General features: G+C 36.6%; 1 protein-coding gene across 2 annotated transcripts in view; it reads left to right on the top strand.

The window, feature by feature from the left end:
• The window catches only part of MIPEP (mitochondrial intermediate peptidase), a 144,371-nt gene that overhangs the window by 94,622 nt on the left and 31,050 nt on the right, over positions 1-18,699 (top strand). For both annotated transcript variants that reach the window (XM_037527029.2, XM_037527031.2), the window contains exon 17: positions 17,104-17,225. In XM_037527029.2, the coding sequence (XP_037382926.1) occupies positions 17,104-17,225 (122 nt within the window). The remainder of the gene's footprint in view (positions 1-17,103; positions 17,226-18,699) is intronic.

Below are 18,699 nucleotides of genomic sequence, written 5' to 3'. Positions count from 1 at the left end.
TCCCTAATTAGTTTTTGAATAATCCATTTTCCCCCGTGATCCGAGAAGGCTTCCTTTGTGATATGCCAAGTTTTCATGTATACAAAATTTATTTCTAACATTCCATTTCAGTGGTTCTCTCCCAGGTGAGATGATCATTTGTGGTTTTTTAATATAGATACCTTTATTCTATTACATTTACCTACCTATTCCTATCACACTGTTATATATTTACAATGTTTTTCTTAGATGTCCTCATACATTTTGTTAAGTATATTCCTATTTATATATATATATATATATATATATATATATATATATTTGGTGTTGCATGTTGGATATGTATCACCCTCCCTCCCTGTTTCTAGCTTTTTTTTATTGCTAACTAAAAAGTTACTTTTTAGTTTGGTGATTTTGTGGCTGACATTCTTAATGAAAACTTACCATTCTTGTTATTCACTGGATTTTAAGGGTTTTATAGATACATCTATATACATACATGTGTATATTATATATCTTATGACATATATAATCAATATTTTTGTTGCCCCTTCCCCATATTTATATTTTTGTCTTTGACTAGTTTGGTGACTTGACCTTTCAAAATAATGCAAACTAATAATAGAGAAGTTGGGCATCTTTATTTTATTTATGGTTTTAGTGAAATGTTTCTGGTTTGACCTATGATCTGAAGAAAACAGAACATTCCATGTTAAAGAGTCACATACTCAAATTACAAAGACAGGAGTGAGAAAGTTAGATGTGAAATGGGTGTATGAAGCTGAAATTTTGTATTGGGGGTATCAACCTGAGTGAAGACATCGCCCTGGGGGCAGTGGGGCAGTTAGCTCTGTGTTAGGTAATATAGGAGTGATGTGGAGTGCAGAATTGTGGGATCACAGGAGTTAGATTGCATCTTCAGCCTCAGATCTTCTGTTGAGATGGTGATATCTAACCACTAGAGTTTTCATGAGGATCAAATGAACCAATAAATGTCAGAGGCACTTAGCCCAATGCCTGGCACACAGTAAAAGTTGGATAAGTATTAAGTATTATTATTACTGCTAGCATAATAAATGATTATTGAAAGGGGGAATTTAAATGATAAAAGTAGTGCATGATAATTTCATCAGTTGCATATAAGATGAATAAGAGCAGGAAAGTAAATTAATGCATTAAAATACAAGGGATTCTCTGGGCACTCAGCATTCTGTTGGCATCACTGGTGATCCTTGCTCCTGAAGGATGGGTTTGCTGGGCCGGTTCCATAAGATTGTACAGCTAGTTGTATGAGCGCCATCATAGTAGAGCTGTGCTCTTCTCTTTCTCATAACCATATGTGGTTATTAATGTATTAGGATAGTTTATCTTGGTTTCTTTTTCACGTCTCAGTTTCTAATGTATATATTTAATAATTATAAAAGTGAGCACCCTGCTAGTTGCTTTCTTTAATATACATTATCTTCAGATCCTTAACTTTGTGATGATGCAATCATTCTGTTCACATTTGTATGTTTTTCTTTGTCTCAGGGAAGCTTTGAAATACTTGCTGATTTATGGAGAGTGAAAAGTGAACCAAACTTTCTCAGGACTTTTAGAAAAACCCAGACATGTAAAAACTAAAATCAAACAATATTTGAAATGATTTATACAATTTCAGCAATAACTTTTTTCCACTTAAGCCAAAGTCCAGTCTAAACAGTGCTTTCACAGTGCTCGGTCCTTTAAATGAAAGCAATGGAGGTCTATAAATCAGATGATAGTTTACATTTATTTCATAGCCACTTTTTCTAACTTGTTTTCCCTCTTAAAACTTAACATATCCTCTAAAAAGTTGAACCAGTCCTGTATTGAATGAAGAAATCCATAATACGTGGCCACAGCTTAGTTTTGAAAAGCACAATATTGAAAAAAGGTAGAATAATACTAGCTCCTGCTGAGCTGAGTTATTTGAAATTAGAGCATTTGGCTGTAAACTGGTTTGTCTCGATAGTGACTATGAAGTACAATCACTGTGATGGCATAATTTCAGGTTAGCCTATTGACACTGATCCTCAGAATCCACAAATACTTTAATTTGAATTATTCTTAATGACCGCTTATTTTGGAAGTCTAATTAATAGTTAAAATTCAAAAGTTGTAAAAATACTTCGTATGTATCCTTCGCCCAACTATCTCAATGATACATAACCATAGTTCATAGTCAAGTCCAGGAAACATTCGTATACTGCTATTGACTGAATAATCTGAATCAGTTTAACTTATTCTACTTACTTACTATGATTACTTCTCAAATTTATTTTTTTTTATTTTCTAGAATGCTATATCTTAGAATGATTAGCTAAAACTGGTTCATAAATTTAATCTACAACTCCTTTTTGTTGTTGTTTATGTGATAACCAGATTCGTGAGCTCCATGAAGACAGGACCAATAGAAAGTGAGCCAGTAGAGATTTGCACATCTTTCTTGAGCCTAAACTCTGTTATGACATTAAGAAAAAAGCAAATATGTTAAAGTGCTAACGGTAAAGACACAGAGACATTTGCCTCTTAATACTTTACTGGCCTGATGGGTAAAATCCAGTATGTGCTATGAGGTAACTCATGTTTTGTTTTGTTTGTTTATTGATTTTATTGCAGTAATATTGATTTACAGCCCTATAAATTATTCAGGTGAATAGGTTCACAACTCCTCAGATGTTTACCTTCACACCACACCAAAGCACTCATATCCTGCCACCGAGTACCACTGATCCGCTTTCCCCTTTGTTCCCACCCCCACACCCTGTCCCCAGTAGCCTCAATTCTCCAGTCATATTTCTAGACTTTCTTTTAGTTTGGCTTTGTCAGTTCCTTTGTTTTGTTTCTCTGTGTTCCACATATAAGTAAAATCTTAAGCTTTTTCATCTGCTTTTATGTCCTTGGCTTCTCTCTCTACTTAGAGATTTTCTTATCTCGCCCTTTAACTCATTGACTTTCAAGCATTTTGAACTTTCCTCCTCACCTAGGGGGTACAGTGCACAATGGTTAAGCATACAAGCTGAAAAATCACCCATCCTTCCAAAATTCAGTGACTGCTCATGGCATGCTGGGGACTGCAGAAGGGGGCATCCAAGGGCACTGCCCTCATGGCCACATGGTTCACTGGGGAGATAGACACAAAAGAAAGGGTTTGGATGACTACAGTGTGGGAAGTGCCATGTGAATTTGGGCTTGGCAGTGACCAAGATTTGGTCATCACCAAATCTCATGACCTCCATAAGTCCTCATCTTTCACTGGTGACCACAATCACACCTACTTCAGAGTACTCTTGCCTGGGCCATACGAGAGAAAGTAAGGAAAAGGCTTGCATTGTGCTGGCCCACAGGACATTGGTCTATCATCATAATTTGTTTGCAATGGGGAGAATACCATGTCCCTCTTTGTATGTTGTGCCTAACAGCTCTCTAAATATTCACAAAAAGACAATAAATTAGTATAATTGGTATAATTTAAATTGGTATAATTTAGACAGAGTCAACATCTGTAAGTCCATTTTTTCTATAATTAGTTTCAATAATTATAAACTGTCAACAAATAGCAAAAATAATTTACTAACACAAAAACACATCTATATCTGAATTTCTGAAGTTACAAAACAAAATTAAAATCAGTTATTACTAACTTCTATGGATCATGGTACACAGGTAATACTGAAGAATGTATTATTCATAAGTAGATTATTCCCTTATAGTCATATTACTTTATCCCTTAACTTTGTGAAATCTGGTGTGTCTGTACCTTAACATCTCCATTTAATTGGCTCTAACGTATCAACCTTATAATTTTTGATGATATTTACTTCTTTTTTGAATAACTGCTGCTTTCAAAGCTTCTAATTTGCATGGTGAAAGACCCCTCCAGAGCACATTAAAAAGTATATCCTATTAACTTTCACTCATGTTGCCTAAGACATACAAAAGCTAGACATGCAATTAGGAAATATGTTTTACTAAGAGTTATGCTCCCAGTAAGATGAAATTTAGTTAATAAAAATGGCAAATAAACAAACAAAAAACCCCTTTACTTCCTGGAATACATAACTGCCTTCCCTACCCTCTAAGTAATAGTTGTGAAGACATTACAGAAATCTCTTAAGTAAAGACATGTTCTAAAATATAGCCCAGAGTTGGTGATAGTATGTCACTGCAGGTCATGTAACTACCTGTATTTTGTAAAGAGTAACTGATAGAAATAAAAAAAATGACTGATTCACTGAAAATATGAGGGTTGCCTGCTTTCTATCAACATGTCATTAATCCTCCTTGATTATCTCGCCTGAAGAATTTCCAAAATTCCAAAGCAACAGCTTTTAGCAGCTTTTTACCAAAAAGAAATTGCTATAGTTGTGGCTAAAAACATCTGGAAAACCTGACTCATGCCAAACAGTACATAGTACTGCAATTCAAAAAAAATTTAGATAACAAGACTCAACTATTAGTTAAAATTTGTGATCTATAAAAATGCAGCACTTAAGATTATCATAACTCTTCATGTAAAAGTTTTAACTGGTATTATTTTAACATGTTAGAATGGTAGAGATATATATTGGTTTCCTTTATCTCATAACTCCTAAGTTTGAAAGCTGAAGGTGTAATCTTCCAAAGGGTCAGCCATGATGATGGTGGTTTCTTTAAGGTTATAATGAGCTGATGGTTTTATATTACTTTCTTAAGATCTATAGGTTACTAACTTAAATCTTATTCCACATAACAATAACCAAGCACCCTTTTGAGGTATGGTGGTCTCTGACTTGAAAGGCAATTCAATCTCTTCCTTTATTAGCAGTGGAAGAGTCCAGTAATCACCCATCATGGCCTTTTCCTGTTCCAAGGCATTATAACAGAATGTGTTCTTTCATAAAAGATGTAGATAAAATTCATACATCATAAAATTCATCTCTTAAAGTGTACAGTTCAGTGATTTTGAGTATATCCACAAAGTTGTATAACCATCACTGGTACATAATTCTAGAACATTTTTATCATCCCCAAAAGAAACAGCTTGCCCATTAGCAATCTCTCCTCATTTCCATCTTTCTTCTAGTCCCTGACAATCACTAATCTACTTTCTGTCTCAACAGAGCAAAAAAAAATGGCCTTTCCAGTTTTCTCTAGGAGGTCTTTAAGGGCACCAAAAAAACTCATTTGAATGAAGCAATATTTTGAAAATATTAAGCAAGTGTGTTTTCATTCTCTGCCTTTGTAAATTATTTTCCTCTCAGCTCTTCTACTATGACAATTCCAGGTGTTAACCAAACAGGTAAATAGGGAGAAGTACAGGGGTGCTCTCTGTGATGGGGGCAACTGAGCCTGTGACCAAGGACTTCATTCTCACATCAGGGAGATCCATGGCCCCAGAGTCATGTAGATGAGGCTGAGGCAACAGGCAGGGAAACCAGGCCCTAACAATGCAAGGGGCATAGAGAAGGGGCTCACCAATACAACCCGTTGTGGGGAGAGCTAGGTGAGCAGGACACAGGGGACAAGCAGACCCTTACTGCCATGAGGGCAGATGCAGAGTGCCAAGGGAGAGCAGTAAAACTAAAGGAGGCAAGACCCCAACTCACCCTCCTGATTGTGCCCACTAAGTGAAGTGTACTGCCTTTTTTATTTTCAGAAAAAGCCTCCTCAGCGTAGTACAGTTTGAACAGGAGCTGAAGAAAGCAGGGGAGGAAGCTGTACAAATATCTATGGGGAAAGAGTCAGGCAGAGAGCAAAGCAAGGATACAGACTTGCAGAAGCTTACCTATTATGTTTTCTGACTGGTGGGACTGGAGCAGGTGAGGAGAGTGATAGGAGGTGAAATCTGAGAGGTCAGAGTTCCATGAAGAAATCCTAGGATTCTTCTTGCCTGTTCAGTGCAAGATGTTGATAAGCCCCATTTGATAGCAAATTGTTCGATTTGTCCTCCCCCTTTTTGTACTGCAACTTTATCTTAGAGTAATAGGAATTCTGTTGCCTGTTCCAAGATAAATTAGAGGTACTGGCTATCAATCTCTCTGCTACTCCCCTGGAATGAAGTTAAGAATTGATAGAGCCTCTGCCCACACAGCTGGATCATATTCCTTCTTCACCCATCTGCTTTCTTCAGACATCTACATGGAATTTTTGGATTATGCACTGGCTCTTGGATTTTTTTTTCACCATTGAGAAAAGAAAGTTCTACATTAGTTTTTCTTAATGTGTGAGCAGAAAATATGATCATCCTCAAGGAAATCAGTTCTTTTCCATGTTTACTTTCATTGTTTTTCTCTTATTATGTACAGACACTACCTCCTTTGTTGAACTGTTCATGATCATCCTGAAGATAGACGCATTATTACTCCTTTCCTAACCCCCTTTCTTTATTGAGGTATAATTGACATAAATTTATAAGATACTTAAATATATATTGTGATAATTTGATATATATATATATATACAATGTAAGAGGATTCTCACCCTTATCTGATCACATTAGGTAAATCATTTATCACCTCCCATATTTACCTTTGTTTTGTTTTTGGTGTGAACTTTGAAGTTCTCATTTCAGCAAATTTCATTTTTTTAGTAAATAGTGTTATTGACTATAGATTCTCAGATCTTATTCACCTTATAACAAAGTGTATACCCTTTTACCAATCTCCTCCTTTTCCTCTACCCAGTCACCCCTAATCACTTTTCTACTCCATTTTACTTTTTAGGTTCTACAAATTCTATAAATGATTCTATAAAGCTGTTGTACTGTATTTGTCTTTCTTGTCTGCCTTATTTCATCTAGCATAAGGCCCCCTGGGTTCATTCATTTTGTTGCAAATGACACATTTACTTATTTTTTTATTTCTGAGTAATAGTCCATTGAATATAGTCACTAGCTGTATAAGAAGATTTCGATCAACAACTGACCACAAAAAATGGCGATCCCTACATATAACCTAGGCTATATCATTTAGGTTTGTGTGAAAATGACTCTGTGACTTTGACACGGTAATGAAATTGTCTAGCCATACATTTATAAGAGTCCTTCCATATCATTAGGTGACTGCTAACTGTATATACAACATATTCTTTAGCCATTCTTCTTCTGATGAACACTTAGATTATTTCCATTATTGCCTGTTGTAAATGATGCTGTGGTGAACATGATGGTGCTCTATCTCTTCAAGATAGTGTTTTGTTTACTTCAGGTAAAAACTCAGAAGTGAAATTAATGGGTCATATGGTCATTCTATTTTTAATATTTCAAGGAACCTCCATGATGTTTGCCATAGTGATTGTATCAAATTGCATTCCCACCAACACCTTTTTTTCCATATCCTTGCTAGCAGTTGTTGTCTCTTGTCTTTTGATAATAGCCATCTAACAGATGTGAGGCGATAACTTGTGGTTTTGATTCACATTTCCCTGATGACTAGTAATGAGCACCTTTTCATATACCTGAGGGCCATCTACATGTCTCCTTTAGAATAATGTCTGTTCTCATCCACTGCCCAATTTAATCATACTGTTTGTGTTTTCCTGTTGATTTGTGAGGCCTTTATATATTTGGGGTAGTAATTCCTTATCACCTATATGTGATTTGCCTTTTCACCTGTGGTTTTCTTTGCTGTGCAGTAGCTTTTTTAGTTTGATGTTGTTACATATGTATACTTTTGCTTTTGTTGCCTTTGCTTTTGGTGTCATGTTCAAAAAAAAATTGCCAAGATTGATACTAAGGAGTTTTTTTTCTCTTTTTTTTTCTAGTTTTAGGGTTTCAGATCTTAAGATCAAATCTTTAATCCATTTTGAATTGATGTTTGTGTATGGTGTAGCTAGGGGTCCAGTTTCATTCTTTTACATGTGACTGTCTACTTTTCCCAGCCCCATTTATTGAAAAGACAATCAATTACCCTTTCCCCATGGTATATTCTTGACTCCTGTGTCATAAATTAATTAACCTTATGTGTGTGGGTTTATTTCTGGTCTTTCTAATCTGTTCTATTGATCTTTGTGTCTGTTTTTTTTCTGTCAATACCATGCTGTTTTGATTACCAAAGCCTTGTAATATAGCTTGAAATCAGGAAGCATGATGCCTTCAGTTTGTTCTTTCTCAATATTGCTTTAGCTTTTCAGGGTCTTCTGTTTCATACAAATTTTGGGATTATTTGTTCTATTTCTGTGAAGAGTACCTTTGGAATTTTGATAAAGATTGCACTGAATATGTAGATTGCTTTTAGGTAATATGGATATTTTAACAATATTAATTCTACCAATCCATAAGTACTGAATACCTTTTTATTTTTTTTTTCTTCAATTTCTTTCACCAGTGTCTAGAGTTATCAGTGTATAAGTCTTTCACCTCCTTGGTTAAATTTTTTCCTGGGTATTTTATTCTATTTTTTCAGCCTCATTGCTCTGGCTTGGATTTCTAGGATTATGGTTTTTAGTTTTGAATATATTACCTGAGGGCTTGGCATATATGACCCTTATTAATATGAGGTATATGCCCATTCCCTGTATACTATCTTTGTTGACAGTTTTTATCATAAGAAGTATTTGAATTTTGTCATATGCCTTATTTGCATCTATTGAGAAGATCATGTGATTTTTATCCTTCATTTTGTTAATGTGGTATATCACATCTATTGGTTTGTGGATGTTGTACTCACCTTGCATTCCTGTAATAAGTTCCACTTGCTTATGATCTCTTTAATTCATTGTTGATTCCAGTTTAGTAATATTTTGTTGACTGTTTTTGCATCTATGTTCATCAGGGATTTTGGCCTGTACTTTTATTTTCTCATTATGTTCTTGTCTAGTGTTGGTATTCAGGTTAATACTGACCTTATAAAATGAGCTTGGAAGTATTTCCTTCTATTTTTATTTTTACCAGTGAAACCATCTGGTCTTAGGATTATCTTTGTTGGGGGTTTTTTGACTTCTAATTTGATCTCTTTAGTGGTAGTCTGTCTTCATGTTTTATATCTTGATAGACTGTACATTTGTAAGAATTGCTCCATTTATTCTATGTTGTCCAGTTTATTGGCATATAATTGTTCATAGTGGCCTTTATGATCCTTTGTACTTCTGTGATATCAGTTTTAGCATCTCTTTCATTTCTAGTATTTGATTTCTCTCTTTCTTACTGTATCTTATTAAGAGCTTGTCTATTATCTTTTTAAAAAGTTTAGTTTTATTGACTGACATTAGACTTAGCTTTTTCTCTCACTATATTAATGTTTTATATTTCATCTCTTATTTAATGTCTTTTATGCAATGTAGGTATTTATTACTATAAATTTCCCTTTAAGTACTGCTTTTGCTGCATCCCTTAATTTTTGAAATGTTGTGTTTCCATTTTCATTGATCTCAAGATTTTTAAGTACTTTTCCTTTGGATTTTTTTCCTTCAATCCTTTGGTTTTTGAGGGGCATGTTGTTTAATACCTACATATTTTGAAATTCTCCAGTTTTCCTCTTGTTATTGACTTCTAGTTTTGTAATGTGGTCAGAAAAAAATACTCATCATGATTTCAATCTTATTAAATTTATTAAGATTTATGGCAAACATATGATGCATCCTGGAGAATATTACATGCATACTTAAAAAGAATGTGTGTTCTTCCACTGTTAGATGGAATATTCTATATATGTCTGTCATGTTCATCTAGTCTAAAATGTTGGATGATCTTATCCATTGCTGGAAAAAACTATTTTTGTTTGCTTGTCTATTCACCCTTCTTATATGTTAGTTATTTTCTTAATGTACTTAGGTGTTCCAGTGTGAGTGCATATATATTTATGATATATCTTCTTGATGAATTGACTTCTATCATTTGTAATGTACTTCTGTGTCTCGTTACTGTTTTTGGCTTAAAGTGTTTTGTCTGATATGAGTATAATACTGCTCTTCTCTTTTATTTTCCCTTTGCATAGAATATCTATTTCTATCTCTTTGTGTCATGATTTGTGCCCCTTAATTTGAAGTGAGACTTATGTAGGCAGCATGTAAGTGGATGTTATTTTTTATCCATGCAGTCACTCTATGTTTTTTGATTGGATAACTCAATCCATTTACATTTAGTGTAGTTTTTTCCTCACATTTATGGAAATATTTACTATAGGAACATTCACAGAAAAAGAATAATTTGGGGATTGATTTATAATTTTCTCTGAATTCACAAGAGTTCATGGACTCTCTCCAGAGAAACCACTATCTCTTGGGAAAATTACTGTCTTGGTAACTATGTTCTAAAAGATTTATGGCATTTTTCTCTTAAGGAAAATCAGAAATCTTACTGTTTTTTATAGTTTTAGATTTTCCTTTTCAAAAAACACATTTCTTTGAAGTTAACCCTTTGACTTTTTAAGTATAGTGTCAAAATTTGGACAGGTTTCTAGAAGAGTCCTCCCTTCTTTGTCATCACTTTATCTTCTTGCTCCAAATTGGAAATCAACTAGGTTTACCAACTTGATTTCCAAGCAATGCCAGATTCTTGCAGTTCTCTAGCATCACATCTGTGTACAGAGTTCTTTAAGAAGGGGCCAGCATTGCTCACTCTTCCTGGGTGAACTATATGGCTGCAATCTCAAATGTCACCAAGTTCTGTAATCAGCTTGTCAGGGAGCTATTAACCAAACCTTCTTCTTCTGAGGATCCTTTATAAAAGGCTAGTTACATGGAAGACTGAATGGAAGTAGGATACTGAACAATGGCTGTCATTCTCTGTATCAGGGAGTAAATTTCCTGAGCAACAGGGCTTTGGGAGAACCAGGGCACTCCTCTTCTTATTCCTAGTGTACTCAGAACAGGACTTTGGCCTGAGAAATAACTGGGTCAATGAGGACATGTGGGCCTTGGAACCAAACCAAACTTGAGCTCAAGAGATGCTTTTCTTCTAAAGTTCTCTCCCTCAAGTAGTTTTTGACTCATTTACTGTGAAGCCAGGAGTCACCACAGGTGCTCTACCCACATCTCCTCCCCTGGCATTGCCTCAAACCTAGAGTAATTATTGATAGGTGTGGACTTAACTATTGCCATTTTACTTACTTCTGGTTCTTTTAGTATCTTCCTTCTTTGGGCAAATGTCTTACACCATAGCTGCCTCACTGTATCCTGTTCTTAAAGGTGTCCCCCTTGCTTTCCTGTACTGTACCTGTACTTTGATCAGAAAAGATCTCATTTTCTGTGCAATTTCTTATACTTATCCATGGGTTCCTTTAAAATGAAAAGCAATCTTTTTCTCTTGAGATGTTACATACAAGGAGAAAACAGTATTATGCCGTTTTCACTGGGAAGAAAAAAGCCAACAAATCGCAGTTCAAGTTCTGTGCATGGTGCTTTTCAATTACTATCTCATTTAACTGGAAGACTATTATTGTTCCATAGTTTCTCTAATAAGCACATTTCCATCCGAGTCAGTTGTGTCTTTGTTCTGCTAAAGAATTAGCTTTTAATAGACATGCACTGGTATTTCTAGGTGTTTTGATTTGTTTCACAAAACTTTCTTTTTCAATATATGTTAATGGAATTTATAACTGAGGCTGATATACTAAAGAGTCACACTCTTAATTAATATTTTGTTTCTTTAGCTGTGATAAAATTGTTTTAAAATCAATTTTAGCTAAATACATTTATACCCATATAACTAGAAATGAAGAAATGATGTGATAGTTGAGAGTATAATGAAGAGAAATGATTAGTTCAGTCATCAAAATTTAATCATAAATTAAATTATAATAGGCCATTTCACACATGTTAATGAGTGTGTGCTTTTTCACTAGTCCCTCCTCTAGCATCAACATTTTAAAAAGATAGCAAATAACCACTTTGCTGCCTTTCCATTCTTAGTCCTGTCTCTGATTTGAACAGAAGGAATTCATGTAGTTAGAAAAGGTTTATAGCAAATAAGAATTCTCAGAAGGTCTCCCCTTCCCTGAATTCTAGAGGAAGTGATAGCCAAGAGTTCCTACCACACTCTTTCACCTGCTCCATTTTTTATCTTTTATATAGGATCACTCAGAAAAGTTTTTATAGCCATGCCTTGGGATAGATCTAACATCTCTAAAAAAGAAATACAGAGAAACTGCTCAGTTGAATTCTTGTTTTTGATATCAGATCCACACATTACACATGGAAGGAAGGGTGAAAACTTCTGTCCGTCTGACGGATGTCCTTCAAGAAGTTGAAAACCTCTATTTTAAAAGGAGAAGGATATCGTAGTTACAGTAGTTACTGTAAAATACTAGCTTTCATTTTTCTGATGAATAAGTGAAATGGTAACAAAGATTTAAAAGTAGGTTGAATTAGCAGAATTCAGCTCTCTGTGGTCAAACAGCAGTGGAATTGTAGATCATCATCAGCCATAAACTTACAAATTACCGATGAAAGGTATCAGGTAAGTATAATTTATTTAGCATGTGTTGAGCTATGGAAAAGGTATAGTACCAAACTGAAACCTGTAATTAAAGAACAAGACACAACATGGTGTGTGTTATACCAGAATGTCTGTATCCAGGTATACAGACTTCCAGATTGGTATAAGGCAGATGTTATGGTAGTTAAAAATAACAACTGTGCATTGCATAAATCCTGATGTCTCTTTCAACATTTCTGAAAAGTCTTATTTTTATTACTTTGTTTATATGAGTTGATAAAACTAAGGAACCTAGAAATTTCTTAGCTAAAGCCAAGTGCCACTGGTCAAGTGGGCCTGTTTTCAAAACAAAACAAAACTGTATTCATTTTAAATCTAACAAAATTTAACTCTGCTTGGTACTATAAAGGCGGCCTAAGTAGTTCTGGGAGATCACTAAAAAGGAAATATTTCAAAGACAGAGCCCCTTAACTGTATACTACTAACCTTGGAGCTTTTACCCCGAGAGAGGCTATGTCATCGATAGTATGAGAGCTAACTTTGTTGGATTATCTGTCATATTAAAACAGCAGGCCATATTCTGTTACACAAGATACTATTACATCCCAGTTACTTTATGTCAGAAAGATCACCATTAAGTTAAGTTTAAGCATTAAGTTTCCAGCATGATACAAAAACTAACATAGATCTCTTTTGAAAATGACAGCATACAAAACTATATCATATGTAAATTCTGAAAGACCCCAACCCTTTCACTAAAAATTTAGTTTGACTCAAACTTTGTTATAATGGAATTTGACTGTGGAATTTTGCTTTTGATTTAACTACTACTTACAGGGTAGAAAGTCTGCTTCTACCTTCCCATGCCCTTCATTGCTACCTGACAACATTGTTGGCAGGAGGGTATATATGGTTATGTTCTTAGTCTCTCTTCCTCCTAGCCAGGGTGTGGTCACTGTTACTCTTCTAAGGCAACAGCCCGGTCCTTCTTCATTTTTTCATAGTGGTGATTAACTATAAAGGATCTAATTGTGATTACTGCACAGATCCAAGGTAACAGCCATGCCAACACACCCAGCACTGAACTCTGGTGAGACCCCTTGTGCCTCCTCCACCATTGGGGTCTCACCTTGACAGATGGCCTGATATGGTACAACACCAAGGAGAAGGGGCACATCCCTTCACTTCAAGGACCTTACTCACAAGACATCCACTTTAATTCCAACCATATCCTTTTTAATAACAGAGGAGAGTAGCTATTAAGGATTATTATTTATTAATGTCATGGTAGCCTCATGTTGTAAATTAGTTTGAGTGCCCTGGCACACGTTCCTTTACAACAAGTGCTTTGCTCAATCCAAGCAGAGATGTGTCTTAAAGTGTTGGGTACACTCATGAGAAACTAGCAGTGCGATTTCATCATTGAAGTCACCACAGAGATGCCTGCTCTCCTCTTCTTCCTCTTCTGGTCAGCAATGGTGACTGTGAAGACCCTGAACTACAAGGCTGGGTGACTTATGTCCAGGTGTCTTTGGTGTCAAAATTAGCATAGCCTGGGGTCTGTAGGACTTACTGAGGGTCAACTTGGAGCCTAAGGGCACCATGAAGATGCTTGTTTCTGATACAGGAGGTATCAAGCCTGCTAACATGGGAATGTGCTGCCTCATGCAAATTGAGCTCCTAACAGGCTCTTTAATACACAAAGTGGCAGCAATTCAGATACGTTTGCTAAAGAAGACACAGTAGCTCTGCATAGAGCAAAAAGGAGAAATAGAGGAAGGCTGACTCTTATCTGTTGTGGGGTAGCTCTAATTTCCTTTGACAACCTAAATCCTGACTGTTTGAGACATATAGGACTTGCCTATTAATATACATTGGGAGAAGAGATGTTCACCTACATTGAAAAATGTTCTAAGCCTTGCTGACATCGTTGGTTAAAGGGCCAAATAAGCACACACTCTAAGATGGAGTAAGAGATGGCTTGAGAGCTATTAAAACTACTACTGATGTATGTTCCTGGCGCTGGTGCAGTGGAAGTAGCAATGAGAGAAGCCCCGTAAATCCAGGGTTAAGGTCAGGGCCCAACTTGGAGTTGAAGCATTTGCTGATGCATTGTCCATTATTACCAAGGTTCTTGCTTAGAACTCTGGTTTTGACCTTCAGGTGGAACACTCAGAATCAGGTCAACTTGTGGGTGTGAATATGAGCACAGGTGAGCTGATGGTGCAGCAGAAGCAGTCATATGGGATAACTATTGTGTAAAGAAAGAGCTTCTTCACTCCTGTGCTGTGATGCCACCAGCATGCTCCTGGTTGATAAGATCACATGGGCTGGAATGTCTTCTCTGAAAAGTTGAATTGACCCTCCCAGGTATTATCTGGATCATGAAGGTTCATCATAGTCTTCAGATGATCCCAATAGAGTGATTCCAAGAGTATAGCTGTGAAATTTTTGTCTAAGTTTCAAATGATTTTCAAAGGAATTTTCTTTCCCCCTATGACAAAAAGAAAACACTGGCACCTATTCAAATTCTGAAGTTCTGAAATTACAATTATAGTATTTTTCAGTTGCATTTAAGTGTACACTCATAAAGCAGGTCGTGTCTACTGAATGAATAGGGTATTTTGTTTAAGTGTCTGTGATATAAAAATACATGTCAGATAAACATTTTATCTTATTAAATATTCCTTGAAATATTAATGGCTTATTAATTTCTTCTAATAGATGTATTTTAATTTATTCAATAATTCCCAATTGTTAAGCAGTTACATTTGACATTTTTTATTTACTAATGCATACAAAAACTGGGGTGTAGGCCAGAGGTATGGGGGTTGAAAGGGTTCACCAGCAACAGAGTGGGGAGCAGAACAGGCAGATATCTGAAAAACACTGTTAAGGGGAGCAGCAGGTGAGAACGGAGAGGTCTGCTGCGCCATGTGGGTTAGCTCCCTGGCTGGGGATTGAACTCAGGCCACAGTGACTGGTGATAGCATGATAGTGCTGAGACTTTAACCCCTGTGCCATCAGGGAGGCCCACATTTAACATTTTTATGCCAGTATAAATAACACTTACGTAACTTAAGTTTTGAAAGCATTCCTATTTCCTTGGCATACATTTCTGTGAGTAAAACTCATTGGATCAATTGGACTTTTCTTGCTTTTGAAGTAGCTTTGATGAAATGCTCCCCAGAAAAGTTCAATAGGGGGCAGAAATATACATAAACTAAAGGCAGTTGAATTGAAAGAACTGTAAGTATGATGTGGCAAAACAGAAACTGTGGCAGAGATAAAAAGCATAGCTGAAGGCATGGGGACTACGGGTTAGGTGAGGTCAGAGAATTCAGGTGAATCATGTTTCACCCTTCTGTATACTTCTGCTGCAGCATCCATCCAAGTCCTCCATTGTCACCTTTTGTGGCTCATATTACTGTTTCTTCTACATATTCCAATGCATTTGTTTCTATACAGTTGGTATTTTTTTGCAATCCTTAAAGGTCAAGTTAGATGTTGCTAAGCTTTGTGAGTTGCCTACAGTGTGTGAGCAATAAATGGTAAGTTGAAAAAATATATAAAATCACCATTGTGAATAGTACACTTGGAGAAGTGCTCAGAATTTACCACAATGCTGGCATAAAGGAGTCATGTATTTTTTAAAATATTTACTTCACAGTAAATTAGGTAGAATTTGCTTATCTGGTATAGAGATTATGATGAGAATTATAATTTAGACTTTATTTTCTAGGGAATTAAGACTTTTTAGAGTATGATTATTTTAATTTAAAAAAGTTAGACTTCAGTTTTTATTTTCAGAATTTAATGTCAGATAAAGTGCACTTTAAAAGTTGGTATATTATGTCAGATTTGTTTTAGAAAAGTAAAACTTTTAAATTTATCGATTGGGGATAGTTTTTCTATATTCTAACTTTTGTTGTAGCAGTGTTGCCATTGATGTACTGTGGTTTGCATTTGAATAACCCACCTCCTAACTATCAGAATGTCAATGTTTTCAGCTTTTAGGTCCAGAGAAAGAACTTTGTTCATAGGCAAAGAATTTTCCACTGGAAGAATATTCTTCCATGGAAACTCATGTGGCCTTTCTTACAAGAACTACATCATGGTCCTCAGAAAAAATGAATGTGCTAAGTGCCAGGCCCAAAATCCCCTCTTCCAATACCAGTGGCCAGACATTCAGGCAGGCCATAATAGATGTGAGAGACCAACCTGCTCTATTATCATCACTCCTGCCACCATGTCTGGGCTGTCCCACCACATTCCTATCACAGAAATGAATCCCAGTGGTGATGAACTTGGACCAAACAGTAAATGTTAGTTCCTTCAAGTCTTCTTTTTGGCTCACAGCCCACCATCTTCTGGCTGTGTCCTCACATGGTCTCTGCTCTGTGCATGCACATCCTTGGTGTCTCTCCTTATCAGGACACCACTCCTATTGAATTACTACCCACCTAGCAGCCTCCTTGTAACTTAATCACCTTTTAAAGGCACTAACTCTATATACAGTTACATTCTGAAGTGCTAAGGGGCTTCATATAAATTTTGAGGGGATACATTTCCACCTATCGTAGTGTATAAAATGTAAAAGATACTAATGTCATAGGTGACAACCTCTTGGGTGATACTTGAATTGAAGCAGTGCAGACTTCTTTATATGCTTTCATTGTGTTCACATGCATAATATCTGAATATGTGGAGCCATAATTATTTTCTTTGCTGTTTTTCTGTTTTGACAGGCCTGGCAGCTGCGATTTAGCCACCTTGTGGGTTACGGTGCCAAATATTACTCTTACTTGATGTCCAGGGCAGTAGCATCCATGGTTTGGAAAGAATGCTTTGTTAAGGATCCTTTTAACAGGTAATAGGATGGGGGGATCATTTATAAAATGTCCTCTTATACAATGTCAGTAGTCCCCCACCTCACTACATAGGAAGTCAGGTTCTGAGAACCTCAGTTGCAGAACACAGCCCAAAGCTTACAGGAAACTGAAGATGCATGAGACATTCTTGGCTTAGAGCCTAGGTTACTCTCAAGCCTTTCTCATGTGAGCCTCACTTCTCCTTCCAGAGACAGGATATGCCATGAGCGTTCACCTCGCTCTATCCCGAGTATAACATTAGTACTCCTACATCCTGGTGATCGTGTGGCACCTTTGTGTGAGGGCTCTATGCTTGTGCATAAAAAGGGCCCGAGTTGCTTTCTTTCCATATTTCTTCTCTTGTCAGTATTTGTTGCTCTCAGTGCTTCCTGCTGCCTCTGCCATGCTTCCTTATTTTCACCACAAGCAATTGAGGAGAACACTTTATTTCATCCCTCTTGCCCAACCAAGAACTTGGTACTGTTCTTCATTGGGAGCAGTACCATTGGAAACTTTCTCAGCATTAACATCCAGTTTGTTCCAGAATGTTCTTACTCTGCCTGCCTTTGGAACATTTTCTTCCAGTGGAAGATACTGGCAGTCTGAAGAAGTGAGTGCTGTTCCACTCACCATTCTTCCACAGCTCTCCTTCTCAGGGACTACTCACTGCCACTGAACATGTTGGGAGCTGCAGAACTCCTTCCTGACATTGCTTTCTATTGCCCTGCTTCTTAGGTGCCCTCCTAAGCAGACTTGCCCAACATTTCTATCATCAAGATAGTCAGTGGTTCAGGTAACACAAACTGCAGATTTCTCTGTGGAAGGCTGTACAAAAATGTGTGTGTTGTGACTCTCTGAGCATGTTTCATCAGCTTAGTTAGTGAATGTGGTGAGTTTTTCATGATTCCATGAGGAAATTTGGCAGTAAATTTCATTAGGGACATGTGATGCCCACCCCACACCCTCCTCGCCTTCGCACAGTGAAGAGGCCTTAGTGGTGGGAGACTGGGGAGGAGGGAATGGGGCCTGGGATAGGCAGCCCTATTTGGCAGGATCTCAGCAAAGATCCTATTATTCCCTGATGGCACATCTTTCAGATGCCCCTCACAGCCTCCCTTTTCAACAGCCTCCCTTCCCAGGGGAAGTCAAGTTCTATTTTTGTGATTCTTTAAAAGGAGCTCTATTTGAAAGCAAACCATTAATTATAACCTATCTGATAGTCATTAAACTATTTTATCTCCTCACCGAAAAACTAAATCTCCAGAGACTTCTCAGGCTGTCATGGCTGATGACTTTTGTCTTCACCTCCTTCATATGTTGTTAGATTAATGGCATTTTAGGTGTTCAGAATGCCTTAGAGTTTCCATATAGCATGTGATTTACATTCACAGCAGCCTTGGTGGAAGAGGCACTTTTTTATAAGAGGAAACTGAGGCTCAGAAGAGGATACCTGATTTGTTCAAGGCTTCACAA

Source organism: Talpa occidentalis, unplaced genomic scaffold (assembly GCF_014898055.3).
Source record: "Talpa occidentalis isolate TD23 unplaced genomic scaffold, MPIMG_talOcc4v2.1 talOcc4.5, whole genome shotgun sequence".
Classification (NCBI taxonomy): domain Eukaryota; kingdom Metazoa; phylum Chordata; class Mammalia; order Eulipotyphla; family Talpidae; genus Talpa; species Talpa occidentalis.
Note: the sequence above shows the minus strand (reverse complement) of the source record. Positions and strands in the feature narration are given on the sequence as shown.